The sequence below is a fragment of the Papilio xuthus genome, unplaced genomic scaffold, assembly GCF_000836235.2.
Source record: "Papilio xuthus unplaced genomic scaffold, Pxut_1.1 DF825928.1, whole genome shotgun sequence".
Taxonomy (NCBI): domain Eukaryota; kingdom Metazoa; phylum Arthropoda; class Insecta; order Lepidoptera; family Papilionidae; genus Papilio; species Papilio xuthus.
In genome coordinates, this window is record NW_013532721.1 from 454,312 (window position 1) to 475,108 (window position 20,797).

Consider the following 20,797-nt stretch of genomic DNA (forward strand, 5'->3'; position numbering starts at 1 on the left):
GACGCGTGTCCTACATCCTTGCGCACTGTAATGAAATACTCTTTACACAGTGCGCAAATGACACAATCGCATACAACGTATTGATGCCATTTTGGTGCAACATACTCACAAGTAAATTTTTTACTGAAGAAACAAAGACTGTATAGGATTGAATTGGTACCTCGTAATTTGCACTCTTGAGCACACACACACTTAGACCGTCGGTGGCTCAGGGGTCACGCACTTGACTTGCAATCTGCAGGTCCTGGGTTCGAATCCCGCCATGTACCAATGTGTTTTTCGATTTACATATGTACATTTATCTGAAGTTTTTACGGTGAAGGAAAACATCGTGATGCAACCTGCACATATCTGAGGAGAAATTCAAAGATATGTGTGAAGTCAAACAACCCGCAATTGGCCAGCGTGGTTGACTATGGCCTAATCACCCTTAACTTAGGGTAGGCTCCGCGCACCTCGGTGAGGACGTATAGTGAGCTGCAGGTGATGAATGAAAATCATGATAATGTTACCAGAGGTAATTATTGAGAAGATAATTTGCCTTCTGTATTAAAACTATTAATCTGTCATTTAATATTACGAATCTATTTTTGGCGATGAAATAATGATAATTGAAATGGACTGGCTATTTATAAACAATAACAGATGAAGAGCTTCGTCACCTGCCATGGTAAGGACAAATTGTTTTCATTCCGGCGAAGTAAGACGATCCACAGTTACGTACCGTGAGACCTAACCACGCCACAAGTCTTCCTATGTAATGGAAACATATAGTATTACTTTGCAAAACAACTTGCAATAGGAAATCTTTCACCGGGTTTTATATCACGAATGTAGAAGCGAATAAGATAAAATTCAACGAGAGTGAATAATGTAGATAATAAACCTTTGTAATTAGAAAAAAAGACAATTGTAAATTAATGCTCAAAGCGAAACTACAAATTAGTAGTTATTTGAATTCTGACATTTGACGTTAAAGTATAAAAGCTTACATATTTATGTTTCATTAGAAGATAAGTAATCTTAAAACATTTCGAAGCATATATTTGACCGTAGTTATACTTTGGTTTAGTCGGTTGAACTCGGTCAATAAACACCACGGCCCATGGAATTAAGATAACAATTTTATTTCTTTCTAACTCGATCAGTGAAATGGGTTTTTCATAGACACGGAAAGAGCTGTGCCTTTACCGCTTTCCTAGTCAATAAACATTGTACGAAGGAGTATTCGAAAGTTATTTTTAAGTATGTTTACCTCATGCCAGTGGAGAAAGCCAGGTTTTGTGGTAAGAGCTAACACGTTCTAGCTTACAATTACATAACAGAATTAAGACATTTGATACAAATAATTATTTATTTATTAGCTCTTAAGAACAAAAGTATAAAGAAAGTTATCAGCAACATATCTCTCTGTTTTCTAGCATGGAAAATTAAACAAACTCATTGACAAACTGAAAAATTAATATTTTATGAAACAACAAATATTTCATGACAATTTTCCGGCATTTTCTGTTAAATAAAGGTAACCAATGATCGATCAACCTCCAAGTCATTCTCAGATATAACAAAAATAATTTTTCCGTACTATCAATAGTATGCAAAACAATCGCACAGGTCAGGGAAGTCAATGAATAGTCAAGTTGAATAACCTAACATTCACTTTCCCATCTCGAGTTTGCCGTCAACGAGTCGAGGAACGCCAATCATTGGCTATGTGCATCGCATGTGAACTTGGCCGCTTGGCTCGACGGGATTGGGTCGCCGAGATATTTCAACCCAGAAGTCGAAAAGTCGGAAATATTATACCATAAGACTTATGGAATTTTTTAAAAGATGTATCTGTTTTAGATGTTGAACAATTAACAAAGTTCAATAAACATATTTGTCTGTTTAAAAACCAGATTGACGTCTGCTTGATATAAATTAAATTGAGACTTGCAATTAAACATCGGTCGAGTTAACGTGCGTGTTCAAGGGGGTATTGTGATACAAGCAACAGATCCCGGCTTTGCACGATAGCTAAGCTCAACCCAATATTTTACAAGATTTTTCATAGTAAAAACAATATGAAAATCTCTTAAGTAATTTTGTCAGTTGAAATAGACCTATATGAGGACTAAGTAAAATATATAACAGAACAAATTACGAATTCAATATTTTAACAAGGACGTAATGTTATTAGCGAATGTGTAAGCTTAGTCACAATTTATGTTGTTGTCGACATAACTCTTAGTTATATAGCTACGTAAACTAAGACTGGACACTTGGGCAGAGTCTTCCGTGTGCAGGGTCAATAATCAAGGGTCACGCTCCGACGCTACGTCTAATAATCAAGGAGTCAGTTACCGTAACATGTGGTGAGAACGACTTTCTATTGAAGGTCATAACATTTATAGTACAACAAAATAGAATTTAAATAATTTGAAATTCGTACTGTAGAAAATCTTACTTATATTATAAATGCGAAAGTTTGAATGTATAGTGGATGTTTGTTAGAAGATATATGCAGTACGGTTCAACAGATTTCGCTAAAATTTGTCATAGATGTAGAACATAGTCTAGGAAAACACATATTCTAACAATTAAGTTTTTTATGCAGCCAATACTTGTATAATGTAATGTACTTGTATATTATGTCTCCACTTATGATTTGTTTTATAATCGATCGATTGTGTTAATAAAATAAGTAAATACCCACAATCAAAGTATGTTATGAATTTATAACAAGCGTTTGTAAGTAAAAAATCTAAACACATGTTACAAGTAAATTGTATGTTATTATAATTAGAAGTATAACACTAGCATTTTATAGATAGTCATAACAATAATATGTAGTTTCGCTACCAAACGATTCTCTCCAATGTGGCCATTATACAATAAAGCTGTTTGATTTGTTAATAGAGCCGAGTGGATCCTGCCACCACATTCATCTAACGACGCACTTCCTTCACCATCAATTCTATTACGTTACATAAAGCATCCTCATCTACAAGCTCATGAGAAATATTCTGCAGAAGAATTCATTGGATCTTCTTTTTACATTTTGTCACAAAATAAGGTAGAAGTAAAAAAGTGTGATTCTAATCCAAGATTAAATTAATGTCCGGTCAGTATCAGAATTCGCCAACGAAACTCTAGACTCTAGTGATGTTTACGAGAAGTGTCACGTTCGCTGTACAAGCGATACTAAGTTGCAATCAACAACTGAGCAAATAACCATGACATAAGACACCTTTCATCTAGTTTCAGTCGCTTTTAATACGTCAATAATCATATAACATGATTAAAATGTATCGTGAGATGTATTTACATATCTAATTGTAGTTCGAATGGTTCAAACAGACGTGTATGCGGCGATAACAGGCCACATGATCGCAATAAACCTAATAGAAAATCAAGGTAAACAAATGCACCTGCACTCGTAGAATTTTCAGTGTTTCACTGTTATATTGGAAAGTTCATCCGACTGGTAATCGACTGCAACTTTAGCACGGGTTCGTATTTTATTTATTTTTAATTTGTTGAACTTTGTTTATGATCGCGGATTCGCGTACTCGCGATACCGGCTTAGGAGTGCGAACGATACGGGCACTTCGACTGACACTCGGCGACTGACTGGCGTTCGGCGCGTTCGCCGGACCAGTTATTATGCTGTGTTGCTGACGATAACTTGGGCAACACGTGGGCCCCGGTATGTGCTATGTGCGATATCACACGACGCGGCGCAGGATACGCAGCTTATCGGTGCATCGACGGTAAAAGCTCGTGATTCATCAAAATTAGGTTTCGCGAGTGACATCATCCATGCGTTATGCGCGCAATGTAAACACGAGACGCCATCACCGCGAGCTCTCACAATAACCAATTTAAATTTCATTCTCAAGAATTAATAACCGTAACAATGATATGATCACATCGCTACTTAATTCAAGGTTAAATTGGATAGTCGTTCAGGTCATGTAAAAGAAGGAAGAGAAGGAGATGCAAAATGTTTATTTTAAGATAATTTAATATTGCATCAATTGTGCGTGGATAATGAGAACATGATGCGATATTATTTATTTTGACTTTTACATTATCAGGGGCAGACGGACTGATGTTTGTCATCCCGCATATATTTAGCTTAAATGAACACATCATTTTGTTTTTGCTCCTTTTTAAATTTTGTATATCTTAATTTGGCAATCGTTTTTTTTTTTGAGTGAACTAAACGGCATCTCATGTTGATAACACGGATTCGTGAGTGTAGGATTCTTTTTTTAATTTAACGAATTAGAATTTAGATCGTAAGATATAGATTTGAGTAGATATTATTTGTAGTTTCTGGGCTGCAAATTATTGCATGCAAATTCAAACAACGTTCATAAAATAAACCATCACGCTAGTTTCCCAGAAGAATAGCAGAGATGAAGAATTTCCAAATATCTACCAGATTGGTGACAAACTAACTGCATTTAATTTCAATGATTCATTATTAGACAAGACGAGACTATAATTTGATGTGTTTCTCCGAATTTTCTCATTTGCTTTGACGTTCAATGTAACATAACTTGTCAAAATGTTTACATGTGCCTGGGAATTTTATGGAAACCTACAAAGTCATTCAGGCGGACAAATAAGGTGTTAGTGTCGCTGTGGTTTAGTTAAGCCGATACGGAGTTACCGCGAAAGATGTTGCATAAGGTTTCCCCAACTTACACAATGATAATTTAAACGTTTAAATTCACAAAACTTTTGGTACTCCGAGTTACTTAAGTTTTTTGCGAATGGCTTACACGATTGATAATAATTTATTCATTTTTTCAAAATTAAATTAATGGCAAGTAGTAGACAGTTTTTGATACACATGTTCATCATCATATTCATATTTTATGTTTTTTTTAAATAATTTTAATCTCTAATCTATTGAATTAATTTGAAATACGTTTATCGAGTTCAAACTATAAAAATTATTTTATTATTGGTACAATTATCTATATAACACAATTAAACAGTAGTATTGAGAATTAATACCACTCAAATAATCCACTATAAATGTTTATATTAACGAAGCGAAACTTATACCTAAACTATACGTAAATATTCAATATGAATTTCTGTCTGTATATACGATGTTTTGCTTAACAAATATTCAAAACTAGACAGCATTTATCTATTACTTGCCGCTGCATCTCGTCAGCTACAACATTAAGCCGTTGATGTATTGCGCAGGTGCAGCGCATTCGACATCTCTGTTCATGCCATATATAGAACTACATACTTATAGTGTAATTAATCGTAGCCCAATTTGTTTGGTGATTGATGCACGCGCCTGCTCAAGTAGTAACGAATAACTTATACGAAACTACGTACATGCTAAAGCAAAATATAGTTACTTTGAAAATTGCAAATATGTATAAAATTTGCATCCATCATCATATTTAGGTACTTAAGTATAGGATAGCACAGTAGACAGCACAGCACTGCTATTGTAACGTACATTTACCGTCAAAACATTATTGTATTGTCTAGAGCGTGTTTAAACGATGAAGTACTATTCTGCTTTACTATTCTACCCTCGTGTGAAACAAACATTACTGGGAAAATTCCGTGTTGATCTATAAATTGTAATGAGTTAAGAACGCGCACAGATGCACAAACGGTTTGTTTTTAATTAATTTTGCCGGTGTGTGCGCGGCACCCACGCTCTGTTTGTGAATACCTCTAAGTGTTATCTAAGTGGGGCGACCCCACTTGTTGCAATGTTTTCTTTTTGCTAGTGCATACACGTAAAGATGATCACCATTCCAACATTCCAGCACTATAGACTAATCAATGTTCTGTTGGAATTTTACATTTTTTACATAATTTTAATCAACTATATACAATATATTTTCCATCTAATTTTTCCGATTAAAGTTTCCTAAAAAGTTTTAGGGGTGATTAGGTCATAGTCAACAACGCTGGCCAAGTGCGGGTTGATTGACTTCACACATATCTTTGTATTTCTTCTCAGATATGTGCAGGTTGTACCACGATGTTTTCCTTCAACGTAAGATCATCGGATAAATGTACATATGTAAATCGAAATCGGTAAAAACATTGGTACATGGTGGGATTCGAACCCAAGATCTGCAGATTACCTGTCAAGTGCTTAACCCCTGAGCCAACGACGCCCGAAAAAAACTATAGGCCTAAAATAGACACGAAAGAGTTCATCAATCTAAAAACCACTAAACAGCTCATTTAACATAAAAGAGTATTATCAAAAATGTACTTATCATACTTACAAAAATAATTGAACAGCAAATACCACACTACTGTACGAATATAAATACGAACAATTTAACAAACGGGTGTATGAACTCGGAACATTGGCGCCATTTCTGATATCTCATTACTAGTAATCGAACACCGATAGAAAATGCAAACAGCACTGAGGTGTTAATTACACGATACATCATCAAACCTTGAGTAAGGTCAATAGCACTCTCTGACCACAAACCGATTCTAAAACGAGCCCACAAGATTAGATAATAAACGAAACAACTAATCATATCAATAAGCATGTAAGTTATGTATTTATTTATATGCAGTGTAGATAACATCAAAGGCGGTCATTATGTTGATAAATGACGATTGTCTTGTCTATGTAGACAATATATGCTCCGGTCCACTCGTGCAATATTATTTCTCGCTTATTATAATCATTAACAGCCATTGTCGGCGGATAGACGAGATATTTGAATTGAATGCCTCCGTCGCCGACGCCGCCACAAAGTTATCTCGTCGATCGATCGACAGATAGCGTTACTAGATATCGGCAAAATTATTGCGCTGACCTATTCGACGGCTAAAAATGTCATATATTTTATTTCAATAAAATATATGATGAAATGAGAACAATGGCGATTAAATGACAGTTATAATCGGAATAAAAACTGTTTACAGTATCACACATCCATATAATAAAAGAAAAAGAATTAAAAATAAATATCATTACTGGCAGTATTAAAAATACATACAAATAGTTTACGAAGACATTACAATGGTAAAAACAAAAAAAAAATAACTTATTTAACAGCCAGTAAACCTATTCATACTACTTAGAGCTATTATCTGTTTGCGTTATAAAAAAGACTATCAAAAATAAGGATTTAGTGCATTTTAATGATGTGACTCTACTAGTCATTTGGAACAATTCCTGAAGTCAATTACTCATTAATACTAAGTACTGTGGTTACGTTTAGAGAAAAATGGATGATGGACTGAGTAGCAATGTTAAATCACTACAGAATGCTTGTGACAGACGCACCATAAATAGTAATACACACAGCCACGACTTATTGTTCGTCTTACGTCATAGTTGTCAGTACCTCATGGAACCCTTGGTCATCGGCCGCCCACTATGACGCCCCCACTGTGTCAACCATAATACGGATGTCAATTTTGATTGACACAATATTAATTGCACAGCGTGTGATAACTTCGACACTTAATCGTGAGTTTTCATTACCAAAACATTTGTTATGTTAAAAACATATTGTAACTGATTAGGCGAGATACTGTCTGGTCTTGGCGGGCAACCTCCATAAGCAAGAAACTCGGGTTAGAGAGAAAACTCTGAAAGCTAGAAAAATGTCGCGATCCTTTGGACTGTCGCTTATCCACGCTTGTCCATAAAAATGTTTTTGTACGAGTGTTCACATGTCCACTTCTACTGTTTTATCTATAATATTATAATTAAATTTATAAATTAATTAATTTTGTACTTATTAATCCGATAAAAGATATTAAAAAAGTTACAAAACTTGTACTTGTCACGTTTTTATCGCTATTAGAGATTATTATATCAATGACTATCTATTTATTCAATAGATATGATTAATTATATTATTATTGGCTTTATAAAACTCACAATTTCTCTTAATAAATATTAACCACTGAACGGATTTTGATGAAATTTGGCAACACGATGAACACGTTATGTTTTGTGCAATTCCGAGGACGGAGACACGGGCGACTATTAGTGACCTATAAATGTAAATGTTTTGAATGGATGGAGAATATCACAAGATTATAATAATTACAAATAATTTACGCTTATACGTACTTCGATAGGCTTTGGTAAACACAGTGTAATATTTCGCACGAGAGTTTGAAATTTGAGTGAAATAAAGAAGGCGGCGTTAATTGAAGACTTGTTTACACATTCCATCATTGTAAACAATAGTAAGTACGAATGTACGCAACGTACTACTGCATAGAATAACTACGTGTAAGCATGTTCTGAGTGTACAGTTTCGCTTACCTTGTTCTTACTGTTTGGACTTTGGCATTTGTCAATACCTTTAACATAGAAATATTTTAATTATAATAAATGTATTTTAACATCTTATGTTATGATTTTATCTATGCATTCCAAAGTTTTAGGCATTTAGCGAACAGATTAGAAAAAAGTTAAAGAAAAAGAGTCGTAGTTGAGCTATAAATTACTATAAATCAAACTTGCAATCTGTCGCAACTATGTCCTAATTTTAAAAATATGTGCATACTGGCTGTCGTCAACAACTCCATCCGCGCGAAATTAAAAAAAAAAAAATATTATACTATGTGTTCTTCCAGGCTATATTCTACATCTATGCCAAATTTCAGCGTGATCCATGTAGTCGTTCTGGAGTTATGTACCTTCTATTATTATATATTAGTAAGACAATTATCCTAAATCTAACACAGTGTTTTATCAGTTCCCTGCTAAAAGTAGGCCTTCCCGGTATATCTATGACGCGGTTATGTGCAATCTATTTACGTTGATGTTTACGTCACAGCTCACAATGTTACACAACATCTGTGCAATATGTGTATATGAGGGATATTGGTGACGTGCGTGAAAAGAAAGAGCTAGAAAATGCCTACTTTTAATAAGACTTCTTCCATCGTAGGAGTACTTTTTGAGGCAGAATCGTATAATAAAATTTGTTCTATTATTTAGCCATGATGGATTTGAATGGAACAATTTTCTCAATCGTTGCGGATCTCTGGATTGGATGGATTTTGGGCGATCCTCTGCTTGTTTGTCTCTGATCTCTGCTGTTTGATCCTCTGCTTGTATGGGTGACGCTGTTATCGCGGTTTGTACCATCAGAAAATTCATTTTGTAAATAATAGGACGGTAACTATAGTTGCATTCACCTATCGGACCAGATAAATTTGATGTACTATACACGAAGAAAAATAATTTCATTATGATATAAATCAACATCCGATTAAAGAATGGAAAAGGAAAAATACTTTACATATTACAGGAAGTTATTTGTTTCTTGTTTGAAAATTTTACATTCTAAGAATTCTTTATCAAATAATCTTAATAAAAATATTTTCCTTGAATCTTAAGTACGTTAATTTGTTAATGAAATATGTGTACAGTTTGATAAATAATTACGCAAATTTTGTTACATAAGATTACAATTGTTTACTATCTTATCTATTACTTTACTTCTGTTGCTAAAGTAGGTAAAGAACATCACTTCGTCGATAAATCGAGTAACATAGATAATGTATGAAGTTAAGTCTCAAAGTATCTAGTAATTTTTCTAGTAATTTAACAGTGGTAGAGCCCGCTTAAACGTCTTCGCACGAATTTGCTCCGCTCGCCCGGTGAAATACCACGACCACACAGAAGACAGGCGTGAAGTGGAAGCAATTCCGCGTGTCGTCTGATGAGTGTGCGTCCCGGAGGCCTAATTTAGTCCTCTTTCTCTTCCCACCGTTTTTCTTATAAGGAAACGATGGGAAGTGGAAGTGGACTTTCCGGATGAGAGGATGCATGGAAAGGGAAGATATTTTCTTTCTGTGCATCCTCTCCTCCGTCGATGCATAGGCAGGCAACGCATATGCAATTGCGTATGTCTATGGGCAACGGTCACTTCGCTATTTCAGCGATTTCAGGTGGCCGCTCGCTCGTTTGCCACCTTCTGATATAAAAAAATAGTTTTATAAAAATCCCTAGTTGTAATGTTTCTTTGTGAATAAATAACTACTTTTTATTTTAATCGTATTCATGAAACTTATTTAATTTAAAGCATCGTGTGTAAACAGATTCCGTCAACACTCTGTTTAATCAAATTAAACACGCTTCACTTTCAAAGCTTTGCCATTTTATAAAACATTTTTATAAATTTAAATATTTTACTGAGTTTTTAATTTGCATCTCTTTGATCTAGACATTGCTAAACTGAAACAAAGCTTTTCAAATTGTTAGAATGCGACATAGGTCTTTGCGTTTAACCTTACATAATTGTTTACGGGTTTTGTTTATATAACAATTGCCATGGGTTTACACTGATGGAGGATATGTATGTAAAACATATCTCTATTGTCCCTGAAAAGTAAGTATATGAACTGAACGTGGCTTTTAAAGGCGGCGTTAATGAAAAACGTATAAAGTGTAGTTTTTGTTTATTACAAACTAAATACTAATAATTAAATTTTAATTATTGGAGGTACACACGATTCTCAATGTTAATGTTTTTATAGTAATTACGTCTTTCTTAACAATGAAGTAATCTAAAATCCTTTGAGTTTTTAGACGTGTTATGATGCAATCACCAGTATTAGATTATGACCGAATTCAATGCTGTGTTACTAGAAATTAATTCGTATATTACATTGCCAAACATTATACATGTGTTACCAAATAGACAACATTCTAATACTAAGTAAAAATCACGACTGTACTTACATTTAGTTAGCGAATAGATCTACATATATCTATCGGGAACCTTGAGAGTGAAATAACGGACGTGACAACAAATTATTATTTATTTCTACTTACGCTGTGTCTGCTGTGTGCTGTGTGTGTAAATTTACTTTGGGTTCTCAAACTGGCAAATTTGTAAGAACTCTGCATATTGTCCAGAGTTGGGTAGTTTACAAATTTAGACCGTTAATTCACTCACCCTGTAGAACGACCCCTGAAGGGTCTGGTACTAGTTTATGCCTACACCTTACATTTGTGATAAGCCATTTCTTTAGTGTAATATGTCTAACGTAAGTTTTAATTGACAATAGTGTTTACTTAAAAATTTTAAGTTAACATCCTGTATATTTATTTTTAGTTTTAATTGGCAATTAAATGATTATAAATGTAATTTCTTCAATATTTACATAATAATAAATGTAGTTTCTTTAATATTTATTTCCTTTTATTGCTAATCAGAGACACTGGCACATATTTTACAGGAATGTCAGATATAAATGCACTCACGTAATCTGTTCACTTTGCATAATCATTATCTTCGCACATATTTTTGCAATCTTTATTAATGTTTATCTAAAATTTATATCAAAAGGAATTTATTAATGCTAAATAATCCGCAATTCGTAAACAAATGTAATGCTTAAAAGTGTTGCTCGATAAAGAAAGTTATACTTCCAATGAATACCCAGATTTCTAACTAATCATATTCAGAGTGGTTAAGTAGTCACTAAAGGATTGCCTTAGTGTAAATTTAGTTAAGAAATCGATACTAAAGTCTGCGTAAATAACGACTAAATTGCTTTGAGTGTACTAGATAGGAAAATATCAATAACTTAATGTTTAAGTCACCCATGATTAAGGTAAGGCTCCAAACCCCTCAGTGGGGACGTATAGTGAGCTGATGATGTTATGGTAAAGGGTACGGACATCCGATCATGCATTTGAATATTGTAAACCATATCTTAGCACCGGCCTAGTGCTTAGTTGGATGGTACAAGAAATATTAATTAATTTAAAAGTTCTACTGAAGTTAAAAAAAATGTCAACGGTGAAGGCAAGTTCTAAGAGATTTAGCATTTGCTTTTTCTCTTGCCATTAAACGGAGGATAACTGTATGGTTATAGTTTGTTTATTTTTAATCAATAATCATGAATAAATAAGGTAAACAAATGTATTAATATTCATAACTTGCCAGTAATTAAGATTTATATCGACTGCATACAAACTAAGTAAAACGAAGTCGAACACGCACCGTATGATTATTGAATATCAAAACCGGTGATTATAATAATCGTTCATGGGCAATATCCCTTCGTGAATAGATTTAATACTTCTATATTATTTACATTCATAATAATTATCATCCTTTCTCGTTTGAATTCTAATAACAATACGAAACTGACAATTAAATTGTTTTTTTTTTAATGTTCAGTTGAAAATGTTAAATCTGACACGTTGTTATTGATACGTATTAAGTTATTAAAATACTTTAGAAGTATATTAAATTATATATCATTACAATGATCAAATAAAAACTCAAGGTCTGTTGTATATACCTATAGATATGTTAGGAAAATCGATTAAAAAGTCGAAGTAAGAAGGAGCGTCGGTGGCTCAGGAGTCAAGCACTTGACTTGCAATCTGCAGGTCTTGGGTTCGAATCATGCCATGTACTAATGTGTTTTTCAATTTCCGATTTACATATGTACATTTATCCGACGTTCTTACGGTGAAGGAAAACATCGTAATGCAACCTGCACATGTCTAAGAAGAAATTCAAAGATATGTGTGAAGTCAACCAACCCGCATTTGGCCAGCGTGGTTGACTATGGCCTAATCACCCTTAACAGGGTAGGCTCCGAGCCTCTCGGTGGGGATGTGTAGTGAGCTAATGATGAATGAATGATGATGATATTAGGAAAATGTCTTTCGTGATTTCAACCATTAAATTGAAAGTTTTTAATGTCAAATTTTAATTCATGAAATTATAGAAAAACCTTTTGTATTTGGTTTTGTGTTTGGCGTTGTAGGAACAACCTTCACATTATAAGCAATAAATTATCAAACATTTTATACTTTGGAAACCGATGATAGTCATGTTAAACTATTTGACATAATAACGAACTGTGACTCACTCATTTTGGTATTTGCTTATAACCTTTGTGAAGATTATTTGATATTATCTTGATGAATGTAATAAACCTGTCATATTGTTTAACTTTATTAATTTATCCAGTTAAAATTTTATCTATACAATTTAGATATTACTTCCGATAGTTCTTAAACGAGGTTTAGGCTAAGTGCCATCTGCGCTCGGCCATCTCAAGCCCGGTGAAACTGTGAATGCCTCCTCAAGGCAAACAGTGGCAATACAATCACAAAAAAAAACAATTCCGATAGTAACACATCCAAAATATTTAGTTCGGGAAACAAATCTATAAGAGCTTTTCGTGATATGGGTCGGAATATTTGCTATTAACATGAGTAGTATCTGAAAATTGTACGTTTAGTTTATTCAATAAAATATCAATCTTATCTTATCATAGATCGCAAAAATACATACAATATAATTTATCCTCAGTTTAAACAACTAAGGGCTCAACTGAGATTAAATTGAAAATTATATTTTTTAATAAACAGATGGTGTGATACACGTCGAAAGGTTTTGATTCAAGTGTCATTGATTGTTGAAGGTGACGGCGCCCAAGTTCCCGGTGGTGATCAAAATCGGGCACGCGCACAGCGGCGTGGCCAAGGTGAAAGTGGACTCTTTGGCCGACTTCCAGGTAAACGCTGCCCTTTGACTTTTAAAAGACAGGATATGTCAAACGTACTCATTCTCCTGCATCAAATAAAAATGAACAATAAGTGCTCGTATAATAAGTGTAGCTAGCTTGTTTTTGTGCTCGTTTTGTGCAAGGATGTAAATTTTTGCAGGAGAATGCGTTGATAAAGAAGTTTATGTTTTACGCAATTATGACGTCGGATTGTCATCTGTCTAGTCATTTTCTCTATAGTCAAAGACCCTGCCCAATGCAGACTGCTGCAATGCTATAAACTGTATAATTTTAGCCTTTAGCAGATTACACATTGATTTAAATGCTAATGGAGTTGTGTACCATCAAGGTTTCATTGTAAAATCAAAAAAGATGTCGTCTTGTATTTAATTTACTTTTCAATTATGTATAACTTCAGATTTGGATAAAGTGACGAACAGTTTTAATTAAATTGCTGACGGTTTTTTTGCCACACCACGCAAATAGGCCTACACAAATTTTTGCTTCGTCACTGTTTAAAATATCACTACAATGACATCGCAAAAATAAACATAAAAATGTTGCATAAACATGTAAATAATGTCTCTCATAAAATTGTTAATAGTTAGGACAATATTCTAGATTTTTTACAAATTGTATTTATTTATACAGTAGCATTACAAATCATGTAAATTGTTAAAGATAATTAACGTAATAAACAATCGCAGACAACGGCACTGGCCTTCACGCTAGGGGTAACGAGAGGGTGACATCATGTCGCCCAACAAAAATAAAAAAAAATACATTTAAATAATTACATAGTAATTCGTCGACTGAGTATCATTATTAATTTATTTTATTCAAATTTAAATAAATTGTTTATTCGTAAAGCTATAAACACAGTTAATTACAGCATAAACGTAATAATAACTTGTAAAGTCACAAAATAATCAAAAGCCGAGCAAGGCGGAATAAAATTAATACCCAATACATAATGTTTTAATGAATTTACATAATTTATTACGTCGTATTTCAAAGATAACATTATTCTGTTAATTAAAATGTACAACATAATATGCTGTTAATTTTTACTTGGGTATGTAAATAAAAACTTTAACAGTGGTAGAGCCGCTTTAACATCTTCGCACGAATTGGCCTGGCTCGCCGGGTGAAATACCACGACCACACAGAAGACAGGCGTGAAGTGGAAGCAATTCCGCGTTTCGTATGATGAGTGTGCGTCCCGGAGGCCTCTTTCCCTTCCCACCCTTTTTCTTATAAGGAAAGGATGGGAAGTCGAAGGGGACATTCCGTATGAGAGGATGCATGGAAAGGGAAGATATTTTCGTCTGTGCATCCTCTCCTCCGTCGATTAAAGGTGGGCAACGCATACGCAATTGCGTATTTCAGGTCAGGATTTCAGGTGGCCGCTCGCTCGTTATGACAAAAAAAAGGTCTTTATCTTTCAAGAAAAGTCTAAATGTAATTTCATTTGTTTGTTTGTAGGACATCGCGGGCGTAGTGGCAATGCTGGGCACCTACTGCACTGTGGAGCCGTACATCGACGCCAAATACGACATACATATACAAAAAATTGGCACAAACTACAAAGCTTTCATGTAAGAAATATACCTACATAACTTACTGACTTACGCCCGCGACTCCATCCGCGCAGTATTAAAAAAACTTAATTAGTACTCTATGCGTTCTTTCAGGCTATATTCTACATCTATGCTAAATTTCAATGAGATCCATGCCGCAGTTCTGCAGATACCTTCAAACAGACATGCATCTTAACTTTCGGATTTATAAAATTAATAAAATATTGTAATTCGATCAGCAATCTGGTACCTATATATAGAACATTCCATGAAATTTCCAGAATCATTCCAAATGAATGAACGGTTCGTAAATGCATCAGTATTGCACAAGTAAAATTAGCTTTCGATACTGGGAAAACGCCAAAATGTCGAATGTAAATTGTGGAAGTTTGCAGTTGATATCCGGAGCCAATGTTGTTTGCGCGACGCCTACAGTTTTGCGTTTGGATCGAAACGAACTAATTCAAGCAAACGATTACCATAAATCGTCAGGCGTTGAGTAATCGCCGTCCACTTGTAATAATGTTGATACTTTTGAATTACGGTCTCAGTTTAGAATCACTTCATTGAGTAAAATTAAATTGTTTACTGTAAATGCAACACCACTTTATTACCATATCGATAATTTTCCGGATTTATCATATAGCTATTTCATTCAAACTCTACAAATTGCAATAAATACAGGTTATAAATTTGAAATTCCAGTTATATCAATTTGTTCTTTTGTCTTCTAACTATGAACAAAGCATAATTATACCTTCCACTGTGGGCTTTCATTGGCATTTTATTAAAGAAGCAAGAATATGTTTCAATACATCTAGTACAACTGTGGAATCCCACGCTTAGATACAACTATCTAAACGGGAGTATAGTTCGATACTAATCTATCGATTTTAATCTAAATCGATAAGATATTTTATGTAATCTATCGTAATTAATCTTTAGTTATTATTTATTAACCTTAAAAATTTCAGGCGCAAATCTATATCCGGCAATTGGAAAACTAATCAGGGTTCAGCCATGCTGGAAGCCATTGGAATGAACGACAGATATAAAATGTGGATAGACGAGGTATGTGTCACATTTTCTTTCCGAGAAAACAACAATAAAATCACTTCGTTAAGCTTGTTCAATATACATGAGTAAAGAAACAAAGATATGATAGGAAATTTTCCTCAAACAATACAGAGATTAAAATTTCAAATGAAGTAACAACAACAAAGATAAATCTTTCTGCATAAATTCAATGAAGATAAAAAAGTTGTAAACATTATGACCTACAGGTATTCTTAACTATGAATATTTTATATTTTATAATAACTACTGAAAACTAAACTCAAATTTTTACTAATTTAATTAAAACAAAACAAAAATAATTACAATAAAAGTAATTAAAAAAATACGTAGTTTTAGATATTATTAGTCCGAATTCTTTGGCGCGAATGGCGAATGTCAGAATAAATAGTGAGGGGACATAAATGTCGACATTTTTGTAAGGCTAGTGTTGCACCAGTTCGCCAGTGCTTCTTCCTAACAGTAGGTAGTTAAAAAACCTTTCCTTTATGTAGTTTGTTAACATAAAATATTTTTTTAAGGTGAGCGAGATATTTGGTGGACTAGAAGTGTGCGCGCTGGAGCTGGTGGTGGGCAAGGATGGGCGCGAACACATCATTGAGCTGAACGACTCCGCCACCTCGTTCATGGGCGACACGCAGGAGGAAGACCGGCGCCATCTAGCGGAACTTGTGTTGCAACGCATGCAGGTACAACTGTTTACTAGTCAGACTTACCGTGGGTTTCTGAGACCAAAAATCCCATTTTAAACATATTGTTAGTTCCGTTTAGTCAAAGATAATGACGGGATAAAGATATATTTTATACAGAGATTTTGGTCTCATAAATGAACGGTTCATATGACAAGAATATTTACCACGCGCGACTACTGTGTAGTCGTTGCGGGCGCGTCCCGAAACTAGTCAAATTAGTGGTAAAGGGTCTTAACATTTGTAATATTCATATTGTATTCACTTTACTCTCATTAATACCATCAATTCCAATCATCACGAAGGAAATCTATATTTGCTTAAAATCAACAAAAATATTTGTAGCATTTCAGTAAGTGTCGTTAATTTTGTTTGAGGACATTTTCTTTGAACTGACGATGTTATGAATCAATATGGAAAATACTTGTGCATTCAGAGAAAATAAATATAAACTGTATTAATAACAAAGTCACCTTGAAGATTTTTAGCAACGTTTGTAAAGATTTATAGCATAAAAATATGTAGACGAGCAAACAAAATGACTAAGGATAGATTTCATCAATTTCCTTTCCCTGGTCATAAACCTTCAGTCAAATTATTCACATGAAGCGGTTGCCGTCATCACGAAACACTTCGGTCACACTTGAGTCATACCGTTCAATAGGTGCTACGCTGGGTTGGGATATGTGTGTATGTCTAGGTGCATGACTCCATCGCTTACACAGCTGAATCATCGCATCATGACGGCGAATGCACACTGTATTAAGATCAAAAACATTTTTGTTTATAAATTTGTTTTTGCAATGGTTAAGCGGATTGTAAAATAAATATTAAAACAACGTAGAAAGACTTGGTTCAATTTATCAAAGTTAAAAATAATTTATAATTATATCATGGGCATTTATTCAATATCCTTTACACTCGTAGCTTAGTTGTTTAGTAGACAGGTAGTCGAAAGATCTTGGGATTCAGTTCCCAAACAATGTAAAATAACAATTACTACAACTCTCCTTCAGACTTATATTCTGTGGGTTATTTACCAATTGAATCAACTCATTATATTTCAAGAGCTTTTTACTAACACCATGATGGTTAAACCTACTAAAACTAAGCTTTCGTTTAAACGAATAATCATTATCAGCTCATAAACTTTCTCATCGAGGTGCTTGATGCCTATCCTATGTTAGAGGTGAGCTAGACTACGGATACTTTTTAATTAAGCAATACGTGTATATTTCCAGGCGGTGTGTCGTCCGGGTATAACGAAGACAGCGTCTCGTAGTTCTGTGTCGGGCAGCGGTGCGGCGTCGCCGGAGGAGCGTGGTCCTGGTGCTGTGCCCGGCGGGCCGCCCAGCGCACCGCCGCCTGCGCCGCTTGCCAGCGGGGCCAGCATCGATCGCCCGCTGCCGCCCATTCCTGCGGAGCCTGCGCAGCCGCCGCCGCCTCCCCTCGCAAGACGCGACTCACAAGGTACCTGCTCTTCGTTCCATCCCGAATTCAATTAATTGACTCAGCAAACGAAAATCCTGAATTATATTAAAAGTTGTAAATTATATATACTAAACGATAACTTTTTGATAATAAATTAATAAATTTATATGCTTATTTGCCCAATTTATAATACTAACTTGGTGCTACATTTTCGCTCCTGGGTAATAGGATTGGACATTTTCAATTTAAATTTTAATACACTTATAAAATATACAATGACGAGGAGACCACAATGATATCTTTCGACTACAATTTAAATTTACGTGTTGTGTATATCACACTAGCAGCATGCACATGTGCTCTGCGATTTCCTATTAGTCATGACGAAAGATGTTCTTCAATGCAATGTAAAATACGTTTGTAACTCACGAGCATCAATTTGAATTTTCAAGTGCAGTAAATAAGATTACGACGTGACGTATAAATTGTTAAATGAATGAATGTACTTTTAAAAATACCAAGCCGTTATATAGCAGTAATGGAGAGGCAAAAACGTAATCGGATCCTCTGCCTACATTACGAGTACAGGTGGTCTTTAATTTGCTATTTGTTTTGTTAGCATCTCAATCATCTACGGTATCATCAGCATCGGCAGCTCCAAGTACAGCCAGCGGCAGCGCACAGGGCGCAGCTCCCCCAGCTTCGGGCTCTGCCGGCGGTCGCGGAGGCTTCGCACGCCAAGGCTCCCTCAGCGCAGCGCTTACTGAAGACGCCGAGGACACCATGAAGAATCTCAGAAAAACATTTGCCGGCATTTTCGGGGACATGTAAACTGTATCAAAATCCAAGGAAAATAATCATTGTTTAGTTTGAGGTCCGGACTACTAATTTTTAACAGACATTAATTTCAATAAAATTATATTCTTTTCTCTTCAATGATATTAAATTTAAGTTTTCAACATCTTGTGTATTTATAGTGAAAAGAAACACGTTTGGAAGTTTAGAATACTTAATTTTATTTCAATATTTTTAAAGTCCGGTCCTGTTTCGTTCCAAAGTACACAATACTGCAATAATATACGTCCGTTGTCGTACATTTTACAGTATTCTCGGCACAATAATCGTTCATTGTGTTTAATTCAAAGTGTCATAATTACGATAGAATCCAACCGAGTACCAAATTGAATACTTATTGCCTCAAAGATTACCCTAAGATATAACATCTAAATGATAAGTTTTTTTTTAAACTATAACAATACCGTTGAGACAACAAGAAATAATAATAGTTTTAATGTAATGTAACAGTAGATTTTTACAGTAAGTTTGTAATAAAAATTAATCAACTGAGCTGCATTGTGATCGACCTGTTCGGTACTCGGTGCCCTGCCGTGCCGTGCCGTACCGTGACGTGCGGTATCGTGCCGTGTCGTGCCGCACCGCGACGAGCACCTAGTTTCTCTATCACTGTCTCCAACTCTTGGACACGTTTCTTCAGCCGCCGTGACTTTGTAGAGTAACGGCGGCAACGCTAGCACAATCTGTACCTTCATTGTTATGAAACATATTGTACGTTAGAATCGTATAAATTAAAGTCTATATATTTATTAATGCTGATTGTATTCCAGGTAAATCTTACCTCAGTATATTGTTAATCATTAAAATAGTATTCGCGTGATTTATCGTTCATTTTTTTTTTCGTTAAAAAATTAAAAAAATCCTATTATGTTGAAATTATTGCTTAATTTAGTACACGTTAAAAACATATGTATAATCATATCATAATATAATTTTAATGTATACAGATTAGGCCGAAATTGAGACATCTTAGTAAAAGGATAATATCTGGAACTGAAAATGAAAAATGGTGAACATCAAGTTGGGCCTACTTTAAAATAGTTTAATTTTCATGATTTTAATGAGTTAATGCATAATATCACAACTCAAAAGGTAATTTTAAGGTTATTTACTATTTAAAAAACCAAAGAGTGTAGATCTCATGAAAGAACACATCGGTAGGTAAATGGAAATGGCGTGAGCAATTTTATAATGGACAATATTGTTAGAAGCAAGAATAATCCACATTTTATATAATCTTATAGTTAATCTCGTAATATTAAGAACTATTTAGATTGTTATTATCATGGTATCATTTTAATATCTTTTTTTTTTACTTTGTATCTGCGTAATAAACTGCTACAACACAATATGTAACACTTTCAATATCGTAAATATGACAAATTTTCGACTAGTTGAATTAAAACCAACTTTATGTCATATAAATAGAGTTGGTTTTATTTAATTCCGTTAGCAAAAAAAATTACATCCATTAATTTATGAATTTAATTTCAAACAAAAGGTATGAAATTTAAAGCAATAAAATTTTTCTTTCTCATGGATAAGAGAATAGTTTTATAAAACATTTATGCAGATACATTTGTAAAATTTATTTTGAATCATTGAATGCATTATGCTTAAAGAATTTGCGAAGTAGTTGTTCGATTGAGGCGT

At 34.3% G+C, this 20,797-nt stretch overlaps 2 protein-coding genes across 3 annotated transcripts in view; one reads left to right on the plus strand and one right to left on the minus strand.

Annotated features, from left to right (window-relative positions):
- The window catches only part of Timp (Tissue inhibitor of metalloproteases), a 45,742-nt gene extending 42,103 nt beyond the window's left edge, over nucleotides 1-3,639 (minus strand). Inside the window, 1 exon segment of one of the 2 annotated variants that reach the window (NM_001312155.1) lies at nucleotides 3,414-3,566. The gene's annotated coding sequence lies outside the window, so the exon portion shown is untranslated. 2 annotated transcript variants of the gene reach the window in all.
- Syn (synapsin) overlaps nucleotides 1-20,528 on the plus strand; it is a 76,926-nt gene extending 56,398 nt beyond the window's left edge. The window contains exons 9-14 of the mRNA XM_013322109.1: nucleotides 13,432-13,524; nucleotides 15,001-15,113; nucleotides 16,070-16,166; nucleotides 16,691-16,858; nucleotides 18,100-18,328; nucleotides 18,909-20,528. Coding sequence (XP_013177563.1) covers nucleotides 13,432-13,524; nucleotides 15,001-15,113; nucleotides 16,070-16,166; nucleotides 16,691-16,858; nucleotides 18,100-18,328; nucleotides 18,909-19,120 — 912 coding nt within the window. The 3' untranslated portion in view covers nucleotides 19,121-20,528. The remainder of the gene's footprint in view (nucleotides 1-13,431; nucleotides 13,525-15,000; nucleotides 15,114-16,069; nucleotides 16,167-16,690; nucleotides 16,859-18,099; nucleotides 18,329-18,908) is intronic.
- Nucleotides 20,529-20,797: the final 269 nt, after the last annotated feature.